The 19,214-nt window shown below is 46.3% G+C and overlaps 1 protein-coding gene across 4 annotated transcripts in view; it reads right to left on the reverse strand.

Moving 5' to 3' along the window:
* The window catches only part of ELMO1 (engulfment and cell motility 1), an 805,215-nt gene that overhangs the window by 533,892 nt on the left and 252,109 nt on the right, over positions 1-19,214 (reverse strand). For all 4 annotated transcript variants that reach the window (XM_029589504.1, XM_029589501.1, XM_029589503.1 and 1 more), the window contains one exon: positions 8,636-8,787. In XM_029589504.1, coding sequence (XP_029445364.1) covers positions 8,636-8,787 — 152 coding nt within the window. The remainder of the gene's footprint in view (positions 1-8,635; positions 8,788-19,214) is intronic.

Consider the following 19,214-nt stretch of genomic DNA (forward strand, 5'->3'; position numbering starts at 1 on the left):
AAAGAAGGAGCAGTATACAGCTGTAATGCCCCTGGAGTCACCTGAAGGAACAGCTCCCGGCAAGACCAGGCCTGCAGGTCAGAAATTCGACACACAGAACATATAGCTACCAGGAAGAGTCTTCAAGGTCAATAACTGCAAGGAAAGGCTAAGCAGCGGTTGGAACATAGGGCCCGCCAAGAAATCCAGCACAAAGTTCAGACTCCACAAGGGGACCAGTAACCTCAAGGGAGGCCTAAGATGCTTTATTCCCTTCAAAAAACGGACATCAGAATGGGAAGGCAAGGAATCACTATTCACCGAACCCCTGAAACAGGCAGGAACTGCAACCTACCAATCCTTTATTCAACCCATCCTGCAAAAAATCTAGAATGAACAGGATCTTAACTGAATGAGGAAGAACACCATGTTCCTCACACCAGGCTTCAAATACTCTCCAATCTCGCACAGACTAAGGAAGTGGAGAACTTCCAAGCACAGAGTAAGGGGGAAATCACTACAGAAGAATACCCACACTTCAACAAGTGAGTCCTCTCAATGGCCAAACCATAAGATAGAACAGAGTCGGATCCTCATGAAGAACCAGACCCTGTAGTAACAGATGCTAGCGCGGTGGAAGCTAAAGAGAGGTCTCCACCAGGAGTGTCTTTGTAAATCCACATACATGGACACCTGGGCCAATCTGGCGCTACCAGGAATACCTAGCCCCCTGTGGCCTTCAATTTTGCGAATCATCCTGCCCAGTAATGGCCATGGAGGAAAGACATAAAGCAATCTGTCTTCCAGCCAGCCCTGTATGAGAGCATTCATGCCCAAAGACTACAGATCTCTCCTGAGACTGTAGAATTGAGGAACTTTCACATTACAAGAAGTCACCAGAAAGTCTAGGAATGGAAGGGCCCAGCGATCCACAATCAGTTGAAATGACTCGGACAACACCCATTCTCCTGGGACCAGACTCTCTCTGCTGAGAAAGACTGCTCTTACATTGTCTGTTCCTGTAACATGAGAGGGCCGATATCAACTATAGATGACCTTCTGCCCATTCCATAAGTTGGTCTATTTCCTGCAACACTTGCTGGCTCTTGGTTCCTCCCTGGAGATTAATGTAGGCCACCATCATCGCATTATCCAACATCATGTGGACCACTTGATCCTGCAGCCTGTGGCTGAACTGCAAGATTGTCAACCGGACCTCCTGGGCTTCCAGGCGATTGATGTTCCAGCGGGACTCCTCGGCATTCTAACGCCCTTGGGCTGTCAGCTCCTGACACTGAACTCCCAATCATGAACACTCTCATCTGTCGTAAGTACCAACCAAGTTGGGAAGGACAAGGAAACTACTTTTCTCAGATGAGCCTCCTGCAACCACCACTGAAGGCGAGAGCAGACTTCCATCAGCAAGTGGAGCCAAACCAAATAGTCCTGACACTGTGGGTTCCAATGAGACAGTAGCGAGCGCTAAAAAGGATGCATGTGTGCCCTTGCCCATGGCACCACTTCCAGGGATGCCGCCATCAAGTCGATCAACTGTAGCTAGGACCACACTGTCGGGCATATAGTGTTCACCAATTGATGCACCTAAGACATCAATTTCCGAATTCGAACTTCCAGCAGAAAAACTTTGTCCTATCCCGTGTCGAACCGAACCCCCAGATACTCAAACAACTGGAATGGCTGAAGACTGCTCTTGGCCAGGTTCACCACCCACCAAGGAGATCACCTTGTGCGTCACCAGGCGGCACTCTTCATGAAACTTGGCTTGAATCAGCCAGTCTTCCAAGTATGGGTGCACCAGGATCCCTTCTCTTCTCAAGGCCACTACTACTACCACCACCATAACCTTGGAAAACATTCTGGGGCAGTGGCTAAACCAAAGAGCAGCACCCAAATCTGATAATGGCACCCCAACACTGCAAAACGCAGAAAACCTTGGTATTCCAAATGGATGGGAATATGAAGGTAGGCCTCAGACAGATCCAGGGAGGTCAGAAATTCCCCCGACTGCACTGCCTTTATCACAGAGCATAAGATTTCCATGTGAAAATAAGTCACTTTCAAATAACGGTTGACCCTTTTGAGATCCAGGATGAGACGAAAGGAATATTGCCCCATACTTTCTTGACATGTGGGCACCGTAACCCACAGCCCTCAGCCTGAGGAGCTTTTGAAGGGTAGACTCCATTGCATGCTTCTTCTGTGGTGAGCGGCAAGGAGACACCATTAACATGTCCTGAGAAACATTGCAAAATTCCAGCACATATCCTTCTTGTATTACCTCCAGGACCCACTGGTCCAATGTGATCTTGACCCACCTCTGATAAAAGAGAGAGAGACATTCCCCTATCTCTTGTTCCCGAAGGTGGGTCGGCAAACCTTCATTGGGAAGCTTGGGAAGGTCCGCCACCCGAGCCCACTCCTCTCTTGGGCTGCCTGGGACAAAAGGACTGAGACCTACCAAAAGGCTGAGGCCTCTAAAAGGTTGACCCTCTGTAGGGACAAAACCACTTGGAACACCAAAGATGATCCCTCATACCAAAGGGGCACAGAAATTGCTTCTTATCCTGTGGCACCAAGGAAGCGGCGATTCACCCTGCTTACTGGCCAGTTTCTCCATCTCACTCTCAAACAAGAGCGAGCCTTTAAAGGGCATCTTTGTAAGATTAGCTTTGAAGGCTGCTTAAGCTGACCAATTTCGCAAGCAGAGTTGATGCCTGGCCACTATCACCGAAGCCACTCCTCTTGCCGAGGTACAGACCAAACTGCAGACTGCATCTGCTAAAAAGGTAGCAACGGGCTCCATAACCGCTCTACAATTCCTTCCAGAATCAGCATCCTCCTGAGAGAGAAGCAGACAAGATCACACCACAGGAAGCGATTTGTAAAGTCATCACCAGTGCCTCAAAGGCTTGCTTAAGGATTGCCTCAATCCTCCTATCATGCACATCCTTCAAGGCCGCTCCTCCCTCCACAGGGATAGTCATCTGCTTAGAGATGGCACATACCAGTACATCCATTTTGGGAAAACACAAACGCTCTCGCACAGCTGGATCCAGGGGTACAGGCCTTCCAACATCTGACCCCATTTAAAATTTGCCTCTGGGACATCCCATTCAAAATCAATCAATTTGTGAATGGTGTCCATCAAAGGGAAAAAAACAAGAGGCTTTACGCAAAGAAACCAAAATGTGATTCTTCTTCGGCTCTGACATGGCATCCATACCAGCTGCTTCAAAGTCTGGGAAATCAGTGCCGGAAGTTCATCTCCATGAAAGAACCGGAACATGGTGAGATACGGGTTCCAGACCTAGAGGGATTTCCCCATCTTCCAGGGAATCAGGATCTGCCTCATCATTACTGCCATTCGGGTTCCTGTCGGGAACACCCGCAGGCAGAAGAGGCGAGCCCAGTCGCATTAGCATAGGACTTGAAGAGGGAGGAGCCACCGGCTGAGTGTCTGACCTGACAGGATTGGGTGAAGTGGAGGACTGTGCCTGAAGAAAAGTTTGTAAGCTCTGAAGAATTTCCACCCAAGAAAAGGCAGCCAGGTCCAGACAAAGTCCAGAAGGAACTGGAGCGGCGCCTACAGAACTACTCTCTCTGGCGGAAGAGCCAGTCAAGGAAGAACCATGGTCTAGCATCCCTCCAGCCAAGGCTGTAACCAACTCATCATCAGAATGAGAGGAGCCAGGCTTAGCAAAATTCAAGGAAAACAACTCACCCTAAGCATCCGAATAGCACTGACATGTTAGAAGACAGGTCAGGCTGAGAAGCCCTAATATGACATGCAACACAAACAGAAAGGTTATTAGGGCTTCTTGTTTATGGGCACCATCATGGAGGAGAAAGTGTGTCTGAACAGCTCGCACTCAAAAATTTATGCACACAAAAATTAAGTGCCAGAGAAGTAAGCGCAGAAAGGCACATGCTCAATTTGTGCACCAAAACATTTGAAACAGTGCAAAACTTGTGTGCTCAAAATGCACGTCCAAAACTGAGTGCACTGTGCACACCGACAGCCTACAGAGTGCAGCAAAACATGCACAGAAGCGCGCAAAAATGCCACTGCAGCTTACCACATGGCATGAAAGCAGAAGCACTATCTCTGACAAAGTGTCTAAGCTGACTGGACTATGCCCTGTCCCTCTTATACCCTAATAGACAGGGTTGCTCAACCCACCAGGCTGCTCAGATCCCCAACCCCAACAGGAGCGGGAACAAAACATTGGGACGATGCACCAAGCACGGAGACCAGAGGAAGTCCTAAAAACCCCCCAACTGTCTCTGAAGGTAAAATATTTGCTTGTTTTTTTTTTTTAAACCTTATCTGAGCTCAGCACTTACACCCTTAGTATAGAGATTGTCTCTGGCTGCAGGGGGAGACGGCATCTGCTGTCACCATCACGCTCGGCCTCCTGCACCCACTGCCTTTCAGCTGAATGAGCAGCTAATTCCATGCCGGGAAACCCAGCTACCGGACCAAGGCACACCTCTGAGGGACCACAGAAATCACCTCAGGAATATCTCAACTGGGAGAGGGAACTTTTTGTATCAGTGCAGGAGAGTGGGGCTTTCTTTTCCTTAAGTCAAATTTCTCCTTCTAAAAAACTCAAAGCAATCCCTATAGGGAGATGCACATCCACCATCTGCTGGAAACGGAGAATACTGGTAGGCTGGGGTCACCTCAGGAGTATATAAATCAGTGACGATAGCTTGCTCCGCATCCATCTGCTGGCAGGGGAGCATAACCCACTGATCTTGAGTCCATCTGTCCACACGCTAGGAAATTAAGGGGGGGGGGATTTAGAGTACAGAAAATCAGTGTTTACTAGCATTTTTGCAGTGCAGATACTATTTCTGGCTACATTTTCCGGTTGAATCAAATACACACATTTGTGCAGCTTCGAAGTCATTAGCACAGAGAAGGCACAAAAACAGTGTGGAGGGGTTTATTAGTTAAAAATCAAAAGACCTAATTATAATGCAGGTGCCTTCATACAGGTGAATTTTCAAAGGAGTAAAGCATGTAAATGTAACATACTATCATAGCAATTTTCAAAAGCCATTTGCCTGCATGGTGCACTTAACACGGATAAAACTTATGGAAAATGCAATGGCATGTATTGTAGCAATTTTCAAAAGCCTACTTACATGGATAAAGTGCATTCACACATGTAAAACCCAGTTTAAGCATGTACAGGCTTTGGAAAACAGGCCCATAATGTTTTGTCACCGCTACCAACTTAAATGTAATCCTCAGACCCAAGAGTTAAAGTCCATCTTTTCATATTCATATATATATATATATATATATATATATGTGTGTGTGTGTGTGTGTATGTAGGTGTACATATATGCGTATATATATGTACGTATATACACACACTTTTTTTTTTTTTTATTAACACACAACATATAGATCCAAAATAGACAAGTAAATCTGCAGTATCATGATGGTATTTAATAGCTGGGGGTATCCTATCCCCATGCTATACAAGTTGCATTGTTCAACAAGTAGCTAAACTTTGAATTTGTGCAGTTATGCTGGCAGACCAGCTTCTTAATTTTCAAAACATTTATTATTTTATTTATATTCTTTTTCAGGCACTTCAAAGTGGATTTCTTTCAGGCACTGTAGATATTTCCCTGTACCCAGAGGCTCACAATCTAAGGACCTGATTCACTAATGGTTTTTCCCATAGTCATAAAGGGGCCAGTGCAATACAATGTGCTCAGCTAAGTGCACTGATGGACGCGTTTTAGACACACGTCCAGAACCCCTTATGCTATAAGGGGATTAGCACATCCAAAACACGCATCCATCTCCCCACAAAATTAATAGCGCTCATCAAATGCAAATGCATGTTGATGAGGCTATTAGCTACTCTCCCCAGATCCCCCCCCCAAAAAAAAAAAATGCGCCCGACCTGCACATTTTTATGCTCAGAAATTAACACCTGTCCAGATCAGGCATTAATTTCTGAGCAGCCCAAAAAAGTGTACAGAAAAGCAGAAAATACTGCTTTCCTGTACATCCTCCGACTTAATATCATGACAATATTAAGTCGGAACCACCAAAAGGTTTAAAAAGATAAAAGTGCTCTGGTGATCAGGTTAGGAAAATTGTCGCTCAATTAATGAGCATCCATTTTCCTAAACCCGTGGCTGTGCTCGTAAAATTGAGCGTCCTGTTTCCTAGCCTGCCGACAGCCACCTCTCCTGGGTGCCCGCTGCTGAGGAGGAGCTAGAGGCACACATTTGTCCTTAGCGCCTCCTTGGCAGCTTGACCCCTCATTTAAATATTCCATCTCAGGCCCAGTGTTTCCCGTGCTGATTTATTGTCTCGGCCCCAAGATGGGAGAAAAGCCTTAATGAATCTGACCTTTAAGTTTGCACCTGAGGCAATGGAAGATAAAGGGACTTCCCAAGGTCACAAGCAGCAGCGAAGGAGTTCGAAACCTGGCTGCCCTGGTTCACAGACCACTGCTCTAACCAGTTAGCTACTCCTCCACAGTAGATGAAGAAGGAGAGAAAGCTTGCTGTAAACAATAAAGAGAAATCAAAGATTCTGCACAAACAATTGTGTAGTCCTGTTGATATAAATTCTCAATGAAATATCAGTGTAAAAAGAGTTAATGTGTCTATCAGGGTACAAGAGGGCCAGGGCATAGTCCAATCAGCTTAGACACTTTGTCAGAGATAGTGCTTCCTTCTGGCCGAGAGAAAGGGCGAGTTAGCGAGGTACCCCGTGTTCAGAGGGGACCAGTAAGAAAAAGACACACATTTCAGCTAGGAGGTGCAGGGGAGGGGAGGGGTCCACCCAGGAGGGTGAGAGGGAATGGACCACATATAATGTGTATGACCTATGGGATCAAAGGTTGTATTCTTTCTAGGAGACCTGAGTGGCAATGATACTGCCGCAGGTCAGAAGATGGCAATATAACACGGTGACAATTTCTATACACTCTTATTTTTGGATCCTTCCTTTTATTCATTGGACATTGATTTATGATTTCCTTTCAATCTCTTTTTCTTGTAGTTTAACTCAGCTGCGAAATCCAAAATATATATCAAATGTACTGGAGAACAGACATTTTAAATCTTATACCTCCAGGTATGTTTTAGGAATCTTCTGCACACAAAGCTTTAAAACAATAGTCAAAGGGCGCAATGCACTGTATAAACCTTCTCTAATGTCACAAATAAGTCCCACGTTGCTTGTGCCAACATATAATGTGTTAAGGGAGTAATAATCCCTGTTTGTTCTGTCACTTATGAAAGCATACGGAAGGAAATGGGATGAAAGACTTACCATAACAGGTACACACCACAGGATGGTCAGATTTAACTCCCATGAGATTAGAACAAGGGGCCCCCCCGAGACCAAGAAATGCCAGCAATAAATTTGAATACTTGTGATCTATAAATGTGATGTTATCTCTTTAAAACCTGACGACTGTGGCCTAGAAACATAAAATATGGTGGCAGATAAGGACCATAAGGTTCATCTAGTTTGCCCAATTTAATTTCTGGTGCAGTGCTATACATCCCCCACTTGTGCTCTGACTTCCCTTCGGGTTTTTGCAACTAGGGATCCTCTGCTTATCCCATACGTTCTTGAATTCAGTTATTGTTTTTGCCTCCACCAAAGCTTCATATTTTTTATTCTGAAAAAGGTTTGCTACCTACGCCCAAATTATACTTTTGAGGTATTTGCAAGTCTCTACCATATCCCTCATGGCTCCTTCTTACAGGGCACACATATTTCGGTCCTTAAGACTCATTTCATATGGCTTTAGGCATTCACCCCCACACCATTTTTGCAGTCTTCACTAGATCCTTTTGGAGGTACCACCTCCAGGACTAGACATGGTATTCTAGGTGAGGTCTCACCAACAGCTTGTTCAGAGCTGCTTTTCCCTGCAGGTTGTATATCTCCGTATGCACCCTAACATCCCTTTGACTCGAGTCACTGCCTTATACACTATTTTGCTACCTCGAGGTATCAGGTGTCTCTCCTGGTTGTGCTCATCAGTATGACATCCTCCTTCGTGTACCGCTCCCTTGGATTTCTAATGCCCACATAACATGATTCTGCACTGAATTCTTAACTGCCAAGCACTCAGGCATTTCTTGAGTTTTCTTAGATCACTTTTCATTCTGTCTGCTTCCTCAGTTGTCTCCACAATGTTGCAGATCTTGGGTGTCATCTACAAATAGGCAAACTTACTTTTCTAACACCTCTGTAATATTGCTTCACAAAAAATATCGAACAGAACCGGCCCCAAGACTGGGGCACAAGACTAATCACTGCACCTACTAAATCCTAGAACAGAAGCCTCTGATCACTGCAAGACCTCTGCCTCAGAGACTTCTCTAGGAACAAAGCAGGTGACCCCCCCCCCCCCCCCCCCACAACCAAGAAAATATCAATTAGGCTGGTTACTATGCCACCACTGCGACAGTACTGCTTGTACTCTCTGAAGGAACTATGCATCCCCCATCAGAGTTGCAAGAACCTGGACGAGCACGTCAGCAGGGAGGAAAGAATACTGTGCCGATTTGCACCTCTGTTTTACACATCAACTCCAAGATTATTTTGCCCTTCCTTTTTTGTTCTTTGCTTTGCTCTTACCCTTGAAGATGTGGAATCAGCTGACCAATAGTGATCTCCTGTGCCACCTTCTGGTATAGATCGTGGCTATTTAGCACCATTGACTCAAGGATTGCTAACGACCGTTGCAGGACAGAGATGCCCATTGATGATTTGTTCACATAGCTTGCTATCTGCAAAAAGGTTTTTTTTTTTTTTTTAATGAAAAGCAGAATTTAATATGGTTCACAAGATAAGAAAATGTTCAGAATAACCCACTTTACAATGCTGACAGGAAAGCCCAGCATTCATGCAGTGGAAATATTACTTTAATTTTCTCAATTTACAAGGTGCTCTCCCCCCTTCTGCACTGATTTTGATTTTAGATTGTTATGACCTTCCTTTAAGTCTTCAGTGAACTACAGTATGAAAACACCCAACCCATATTAGTGCAGAGTCATTACAAATCTCAAACGTTCATGAAATGAAAATAAAATAAACATACAGACACTGCGACAGCGCCCTCAGGGAGCAGGGCACAATAGGGGTGGAAGAGGCTGGAAGGACCAGGCAGGCTGGTATGGGTTAAGTTGAGAAGAGGGGTGGGGCGAGGAGCAGGGTTGGGAGGGGGGACCCAGGGGGGTGCGACTGGTGAAGCAGGAGGTATGAAGGGCTGCTCTGTAGGTAGGAGCTCCATCTTACCTCCTTGGCTTGGACGGTTGTTATCTGGTTAATGTAATGTACTAATGTTGCAGCCATAATCTGTCCATGAACTGTGTTTGGATTCTCTCGTGTGTGGGTTTATTACAAAGTGTGGGGGGGGGGAAGAGTGGGGAGGAGAAGAAGAGGAGAAGAGGGTGGAGGGGGGTTGTGGTGGGGGTAGGGTAGAGTGGTGCAGTGATGGGGAGGGTGTAATCATTAGGGATGTGAATCGTTTTTCTGACTATTGAAAATATCGGAAAACCCCACAAAATTTTTCATAGGGTTCTCATCATTTTGGAGGGGGGGGGGCAGGAAGAAAGGGCACACAAAAACAACCCCCAAACCCACCCTGACCCTTTAAATTTAATTAGTTCAAATCCCCCACCCTCCCAAATTTTTTTTTAAGGTACCTGGTGGTCCAGCGGGGGTCCCGGGAGCGATCTCCTGCTCTCGGGCCATCGGCTGCCACTAATCAAAATGGCACCGATGGCCCTTTGCCCTTACCATGTGACAGGGGCTATCAGTGCCATTGGCCGGCCCCTGTCACATGGTAGGAGCAATGGATGGCACCGGCCATCCATTGCTCCTACCAGTGAACAGGGGCCGGCCAATGGCACAGATAGCCCCTGTCACATGGTAAGGGCAAAGGGCCTTCGGTGCCATTTTGTTTACTGGTAGCTGACAGCCTGAGAGTGGGAGATTGCTCCCGGGACCCCCGCTGGACCACCAGGTACTTTAAGAAAGTTTGGGGGGGGGGTCGGGAGGGTGGTGGATGCTAAAGAATCAGATTTAAAGGGTCAGGGTAGGTTTTTTGTTTATCAGCTCGGGCGCAGCCAATTAAAAAAAACAAAAAACAAACAATCGGACCGCGGGAAAAATATTTCCCGATGGTCCCCGAAACCGGAACAGAGTCCGATTCCGATTCACATCTCTAGTAGTCATCATTGCTTAAGGTTGACATCTAGTGGCCAGATCTGGAGCCCATGACTGCATGGTTCTGGAAGGGGCCCGGGTGCATGGCCCCAGGTCAAGGACTGTCACTGAAATGAACAGATTAGGTGTGTTGGGGGAGTTAGGAAGATATAAACAGGAGGTAAAATTCCCTGGGTAGTTGCAAATGAAGGCTAATGGTGCCAAATCCCAGCCTTAGTTCTGACTGAGCTGAAAGTACAAAGGAGGAGGAGGAAACTGCAGGATCAAAAAAAGTGGGTGCCAAAGATTGGATCCCAAGCATCTGCCTGTTTCTCTGGACATGCCTCTTTTTAACCTTGCATCAATTTCTTAAGGAGAAATGGTGCTGTAGAGTCAAGAAAGTCCTTGGTGATGTCAGTCTGTGGGTTACCCCAGAAATGAGTGGCCCTGACATCTGCAGAGGCAAACCACAGGCAGCTGATGGTGAAAACGGAGATGGGCATCTTCTGAGTATGCCAACTACTTCCCCCCTCAGGTTGAGTCCTCAGATGTTGATGGCCGGTGAGGCATGAGGAACAGAGTTAGCCCTCAATACAACAAGCAAGGTGCTAGAAGCCTGGAACAAAGTGGGAGACTGGAGTAGGGATGTGCATTCATTTGAAATGAAACTGCAAAACGTGATGAATAAGGCTAATTGATTTCATTTGGGGGTCCCCCCTGAATGAAACAATCCTTATTCGTTCGTTTCATTTCAAAACTAATGATTCAGGCCTATGACTAGGCCCAAAGCTGGGGCTTCGCCTAGGGCAGTGATGGCAAAACTTTTAGAGACCGAGTGCCCAAACTGCAACCCAAAACCCACTTATTTATCGCAAAAGTGCCAACACGGCAATTCAACCTGAATACTGAGGTTTTAGTTTAGAAAAAAACAACTCATACATTAACACCTTTTGTCTTAAAAGAAAAACACAACAACAGAGCTTTCAATGATACAAACAACTTTTTATTGACCATCAAGTACTGATTTAAAGTACTAGCTGACAAATTTTAGACACCCAAATCTGGGCACCCTAAATCTAGATGACCACATTTTAACCACCGATGTTTAGGAACTGACATCTTTATATTGATTATTGACTATGGATCCTAGCAAAATGTATCCCGTGAAGTAAATGGGTTTTTTTAAGCTTGCATGCCACTCAAACCTTTTATATGTATACATGGCATTATATATTAACACTGAATTCAGTTTACTTAACAATAAATTTCTTTTATTTCATTTTCCAAATAAACATATGATCCATAAACAATTTTGCTTTTGTACACTTAATTTTGTAAGTATGGGGAGGGGAATAAATTGCAATAATTGAGCATACACATGCATATAAACTAAAATGTAAATGGACATCTGCTAATATACTTTACTATGGGACTCAGGTTCCAGATTTTTTCTTCTTGCAGTGTTTGCACTCCCTCCCAGCTGCTGGTGTCTGAATGAGAATCGCGGCCTTGCAGCGCGGGCTGCTTCCCTCCCTCCCGGCTGCCGGTGTCTGAATGAGGATCGCAGCCTTGATGCGCGGCTGCTTCCTCCCTCCCGGCTGCCGGTGTCTGAATGAGGATCGCGGCCTTGATGCGCGCCTGCTTCCTCCCTCCCGGCTGCCGGTGTCTGATGAGGATCGCGGCCTTGCTGCGCGGGCTGCTTCCTCCCTCCCGCCGGTGTCTGAATGAGGATCGCGGCCTTGCTGCGCGGGCTGCTTCCTCCTCCCGCCGGTGTCTGAATGAGATCGCGGCCTTGCAGCACAGGCTGCTTCCTCCCTCCCGGCTGCCGGTGGTCTGAAGAGGATCGCGGCCTTGCAGCACGGGCTGCTTCCTCCCTCCCGGCTGCCGGAGTCTGAATGAGGATCGCAGCCTTGCAAGCACCAGCTGCTTCCTCCCTCCTGGCTGCTGGTGTCCTGAATGAGGATCGCAGCCTTGCAGCACCAGCTGCTTCCTCCCTCCTGGCTGCTGGTGTCTGAATGAGGATCGCAGCCTTGCAGCACCGGCTGCTTCCTCCCTCCTGGCTGCCGGTGTCTGAATGAGGATCGCGGCCTTGCAGCACAGGCTGCTTCCTCCCTCCCGGCTGCCGGTGTCTGAATGAGGATCGCGGCCTTGCAGCACCAGCTGCTTCCTCCCTCCCGGCTGCCGGTGTCTGAATGAGGATCGCGGCCTTGCAGCACAGGCTGCTTCCTCCCTCCTGGCTGCCGGTGTCTGAATGAGGATAGCAGCCTTGCAGCACCAGCTGCTTCCTCCCTCCCGGCTGCTGGTGTCTGAATGAGGATCGCAGCCTTGCAGCACGGGCTGCTTCCTCCCTCCCGGCTGCCGGTGTCTGAATGAGGATCGCGGCCTTGCAGCACAGGCTGCTTCCTCCCTCCTGGCTGCCGGTGTCTGAATGAGGATCGCAGCCTTGCAGCACCAGCTGCTTCCTCCCTCCCGGCTGCCGGTGTCTGAATGAGGATCGCGGCCTTGCAGCACCAGCTGCTTCCTCCCTCCCGGCTGCCGGTATCTGAATGAGGATCGCGGCCTTGCAGCACAGGCTGCTTCCTCCCTCCCGGCTGCCGGTGTCTGAATGAGGATTGCGACCTTGCAGCACAGGCTGCTTCCTCCTTCCCGGCTGCCGGTGTCTGCATGAGGATCGCGGCCTTGCAGCACAGGCTGCTTCCTCCTCTTCGGCTGTCCGCCCTAATGAAGTCATTCAGTCACCGGCAGCCAGGAGGGAGGAAGCAGCCCACGCTGCAAGGCCGCAATCCTCATGCAGACACTGGCAGCCGGGAGGGAGGAAATCCGGACAGTTGGTAACCCTAGCGACGACGCGTGTGCCCACAGAGAGGACTGAGTGCCCCCTCTGGCCTAGGGCATAGGCTGAGGCCCAAAGCAGAGACCGAAGCCTATGCCTTAGGGCGACACCAGTGCCTCGGCCTAGGCCCAAAACCAAGACCTTGCCTCTAAGGCATAGGCCGAGACTAGGGTTGCCAACTTTTCCACAGACCACGACTGGACACTTGAGTATTCGGGGGGGGGGGGGAGAGGAATCACAAGGCGGTGTGTTTGTTCCCCCCTCATTTGCATTAATTTGCATACATTGCAGATCATCCACCTTGATCTCATGGTATCAGGCCTATTGTAACATGCATGGTTTGTGGGCTTAGCCCTCAGAAAGGCATGAATACATTTAATTACTATTACAAAATGGTAAACTTCCCAGTCAAAAACAGGATGAACTGCCAGCACTCAAACACTAACAACCTTACTCATAAAAAGGCAACACAACCCTAAAACACCAATTCACTACCTATTATGAAAAAAGAACAAACCAAGCTGCAATAGATTTCTACACAGAAGCTACATGCTAGCTACCTTACCTCAGTCACACATGCAGTGTCAAACACTTACCAAAAACAGAATAGAGAGACCATAGTATAAATAAAACATATGGCAAGATCTGAACTGGAAACAACTCTATATGCAGTGCAATAATGGAAAAACAGAAACATGACAATTTCTCATAAAATAACTAATAAATCAAGAAATATAAACCATCAATTGTAATAGTAAAACCATTTTAATAAATAGAGTAAATAATTCAAAACATCTGATGAACGGAACCTCTAATATTTAAAAGCTAATTTAAACTTAAAAACTTGATAAAATTTCCCAACCATCAATAAATATTTAAAGACAGCAAACTAATCAGATAACACCCAATACTTAAGGATTTACAAACCTCCAATTCTCTATACCTGGGAACTTTTGATTTTTAATCATTCTGAGATTGTCATGGATTACTGGGGAGTGGAGGGGATGCACAAACTTTCTTCTCTCATATACACACACGTTTATTCTCTCATACACACACTCCCTCTCTCTCAATGGATACACTGACATACAGGCTTGCTCTATCACAGTTGGTCACCCTAGCCTTCACAGGCTCCTTCTGTCCTTCTCTCAAACACACACCCTTACACAGGCTCCCTCTCTCACACACACACATGCACCCTCAGATAGGCTCCATCTCTTTCTGGCAAGCACACACAGACACAGGCTCCTTCTCTCTTTTGTACACTCATACACCCTCTGCACATAGGCTCTCTCTCTCACTCATACACACCCCTTCACATGGGTTCCCTCTCACACACACCCTCACTCAGGCACAAAGGCTCTAAATCACACACACACACACACACACACACACACACAAATACACTCCTATCACTGAACCTGTCATTTGGCGAATGCGCACACATACTCACAGGCTGCGTCGAGGTGACTAGCTGCTTACTACTCCTTGGCTGTGGCCCAACGGCACCTTACTCGTCTTCAGCCGTGAGCGGGATGGGATCCACTCACGGCCCACTGGGGCCTCCTCCATCTTCAGCCACAAACAGGATGGGCTCCGTTCGTGGCCCATAGGGGCCTCCCCCGGTTTCAGACGCGTACGGGATGGGCTCTGTTCGCAGCCCACTGGGGCCTCCTCCGTCTTTAGCTGCAAATGTCTTCACCCTTTGCTCGACCAGGTTTTATAGTGTCCGGTTACTGTTTGTAACTGGATACTGCACAAGAGGTTGCACAACAGGGCTGTCTGATCCAAAACCAGGCAGTTGGTCACCCGAGCCAAGACCCAATGCAGAGGCTGAGGTTTCGGCCCGAGCACAACCCAAGGGTCTCGGCAGAGGCACGGACCGATGATAGACCCCCAAAAATTAAAATAGTAAAACAAGAAGATACCTGATCCATCAAGTATCTGATGAAGGACAGGTCCCAACGCCAGGTTCGCAGCATAGGCTTGATATCACGATCCTACCCAGAGGCCAGGTCCCATGCCAGGGTCCAGGCCCAGAGCCAGTCCCAGGCCTCGAAGCTCCTCTTCAGGCAATTGTCATAAATCAAAAAGCCATGACCCCAGTGGATGCCGTCATTTGGCTTGCGGGGTGAAGAAAGAAGAAGGTGCCTGGAGGAACTCCGAGGCCTGGGCTTGAACCTGGGCCGAGACCCAAGAGTCGGGACCCAGTCTCCAGGCCAGGCCGCAGCGTTGGGTCTGGGTCCGGGCACCAGCCTAGGCCTACATAAGCCCGGGGCTTTGGACCAAGTCTGAGATGGCAGATCCCCACTGGACCGGGTAAGTGGGGACCAGGGGTGGATCCTGGCCCCTGAGTTTTTCCTTGAGGGTGGGAGGGAGGGCTCGTTTTCAGTTTTTGGCCATTTTGGGTTTTTTGGGGTTTTGTTAAATTGCTTGATTTGTTTTTTCACACAAAACCATGAACCAAAATTCATGGGGGAAAAACTCCCGAAAATGAACCAAAAAATTAAAGGATTTTCTCTCCTGCACATCCCTACACTGGAACACACCAGGGAATCAGAAGATGAACGATGTTCAGCAGGAATGGCAAATGCAGAAACCAGAGATGAACATAAGAACATGCCATACTGGGTCAGACCAAGGGTCCATCAAGCCCAGCATCCTGTTTCCAACAGTGGCCAATCCAGGCCATAAGAACCTGGCAATTACCCAAACACTAAGTCTATTCCATGTTACCGTGGATAGTAATAGCAGTGGCTATTTTCTAAGTCAACTTAATTAATAGCAGGTAATGGACTTCTCCTCCAAGAACTTATCCAATCCTTTTTTAAACACAGCTATACTAACTGCACTACCCACATCCTCTGGCAACAAATTCCAGAGTTTATTTGTGCGATGAGTAAAAAAGAACTTTCTCCGATTAGTTTTAAATGTGCCCCATTCTAACTTCATGGAGTGCCCCCTAGTCTTTCTATTATCCGAAAGAGTAAATAACCGATTCACATCTACCCGTTCTAGACCTCTCATGATTTTAAACACCTCTATCATATCCCCCCTCAGCCATCTCTTCTCCAAGCTGAAAAGTCCTAACCTCTTTAGTCTTTCCTCATAGGGGAGTTGTTCCATCCCCTTTATCATTTTGGTTGCCCTTCTCTGTACCTTCTCCATCGCAATTATATCTTTTTTGAGATGCGGCGACCAGAATTGTACACGGTATTCAAGGTGCAGTCTCACCATGGAGCGATACAGAGGCATTATGACAATTAAATGAAGAAGTCTTCTAGAGTCAGATAACAAGGACGGAGCCAAAGTACAAGGACCAAGAAGTAGGGACCAAGCTCTGGCAACCGACTGAGGAAAAGCCTAAGTATAAATCCATGACTAGGCAATAAAAATATGGCCACTGGGGGACGTGAGGAACACAGAGCTGGGAGGACCAGATAGATAGTCCAAGAATATCACAATGCTTCTTGCAGGCTGGAGGTGAACTTGGCAATGGATCCTCACACCTTCTAAGTAAGACAGTTTATGAGTAAGCCTATATTTTCTTCTTTTTTTGGGGTAACAGGGCCAACAGAAAAATTTGAAGGCCATCTGTTGGGAATGCAGGAAATGGATCTGCAATCCCGCCTAGCACCAGCTCTTTTACTAATTTTGCACAAACCTGATCCTTCAACACCACTGTGGACTTTGTTTTGTGCATCCTGTGTCTGGCTACTAAAACTTATAACAGATCCTAAAGCCCAAGGAACATCCTTCAGTTGCTCCGGCATATCTATTTAACCACATGGTTATAATGTAAACAGATAGTGGGGGGCTTTGTTTTCTTAAATCACATCTCTTATCCTCTCCTGGCTCTCTACCTCTACAGATGGAGCAATGATGCCTCAACTTGCAGGAATTGACCAAAACTAAAGTTTTGGCAAATGTTTCCCAAGCCTTCATAGTCCTGGTAACACGAGCCCTGTCTGGTACCTGCCAAAATCAAAATTGTTGCTTACTCCTATAAGAGCAGCTGGGAAGGGGAAGGGAAAACAGACTAGCACCCTCTCATATGCTCTATGGGAGGGGGGGGGGCATTTCATTTAGCCACAGATCTATATCCTCCAAACACCAGCTGTCTGACCTTTTATTTGCTGGTCTCTTTTTGAACGTTTCATCATAATTTAACAAGGCCTTCCTCCCATAAACCCTACATGCTTAGATGATTATGGCTAAATATACTCACAGAGAAAATACTATCTTCAATATTCTTTATAAATATTTATTTATGGAATACATAAGTACTCAACTCTATCCATACAAATAAAAACTAACTATCCCAATCATACCATACATTCATACCAGTTAAAAATATACAATCAACATAACATTTTTCTAACACTTATCTGCTTTACTCCAAAACATATAAATGTGTAACAACCACTACTTAAATATCTTGTATCACAATCACTTCATTGTTGTTAATCCTATTCGTATTGTCTTCCTTTCTTTTATTGTCCAAAATATTAATTCACACTTCTGTATCACCGATACTTTGTTGTTTTATCAAACATCTATGTATGGGAGGATTATATAGATGTTTGATACAGAGTTATGAATAAATATTTTGGACAATAAAAGAAAGGAAGACAATACGAATAGGATTAACAAAACGAAGTGATTGCGACACAAGATTAAGTAGTGGTTGTTATATACATTTATGAGTTTTGGAGTAGAGCAGATAAGAGTGTTAGAAAAATGTTATGTTGATTATATATTTTTAACTGGTATGAATGTATGTTATGATTGGGATAGTTCATTTTTATTTGTATGGATAGAGTTGAGTATTTATGTATTCCATAAATAAATTTTTATAAAGAATATTGAAGACAGTATTTTCTCTGTGAGTATATTTATGTATTAGTGTAGGGAAAAGTTTGAGAATAGTACCCTCTGTATTGTTGATACCTAGATGATTATACCAGCACACTTGAGCAAGCCTGGATATAAACCTGGCTTCTTTTTACCTGTTATGCTGGCCAAAATGTTTAAGTTCAGAATCCCAGCTGTTAATGGATTTTGCTGTTTTTTCTTTTTTACTTTCTCATTACTTTTCTTTTTTTCGTTGCCTTTATTGACCTGCTCCAGCATCCTTAATAGCATAGAAAATATATCAATGTAATCTTCCTGCCATACCTTCTTCTTCAACTTCCTGTATAGTAGGGGCAGATCTAAAGGAGCTATTGATTAGTACACTGTTCCCAAACCAGCATGCTTTCAAACCTAACAAGGTGTGCTACGGAAAGGTCACTACTGCCTGATGCTCAGATCCAGACCAGCACCTGGGCTCTGCTTTCAGCACCTCACAGTCACCAGAGGTAGCTCTTAAACAAGGAGGAGCTCCTTTCTGAGAATATATGGAATCATGCATGTCTTTTCTTCCTAGCTACAGGATAAGCTCCGGAGTGTAGTAATTAATGGGCAGCATACAGGGCATGGATAGCTTTGTTTGGGGACAATCAGTGCATAAAGCACCTCCTCATCTCCCCCCTTTGAGTCCTTCCAATCTGATTCTGGCTTAGTGAGACAGGAGGGGTGTGTGCACTTGAGTTATGGATGTGACTTATTCTGAATGTTGGAAGCAGAAGCAGTGGAGAAGCACCGGCAGCCACATGCAGCAGCCAAGGTAACTAACGGGCCAATACAGAAAGAAGCGCGGGAGAGCAGATGAGCGCCCGCTCTCCCGACGCGTGCACAGGCCAGTGTCCTGGGCGCGCAATTCAGTATCGGCCCGCATGCAAATGAGGGCCCGCAGAAAGGAGTCGCTAGGGACACTAGCGCGTCCCTAGCGCCTCCTTTTTGACAGAGCGGCAGCTGTCAGCGGGTTTGACAGCCAACGCTCAATTTTACCGGCGTCAGTTCTCGAACCCGCTGTCAGCCATGGGTTCGGAAAACGGACGCCGGCTAAATTGAGCGTCCATCTTCCAACCCATGGGCAGATTTTTGATTTTTTTTTTTTTACATTTTTTATTTTTTTTTTATTTTTGGGGCCTCCAACTTAATATCACTAAGATATTAAGTCAGAGAGTGTACAGATAAGCAGTTTTTTCTGCTTTTCTGTATACTTTCCCGGTGCTGGCCGAAATTAAAATGTGCGGCTTCGCTGCACATTTTGCTTTCTGTATCGCGCGG

The sequence above is a fragment of the Rhinatrema bivittatum genome, chromosome 2 (assembly GCF_901001135.1).
Source record: "Rhinatrema bivittatum chromosome 2, aRhiBiv1.1, whole genome shotgun sequence".
NCBI classification, from domain to species: domain Eukaryota; kingdom Metazoa; phylum Chordata; class Amphibia; order Gymnophiona; family Rhinatrematidae; genus Rhinatrema; species Rhinatrema bivittatum.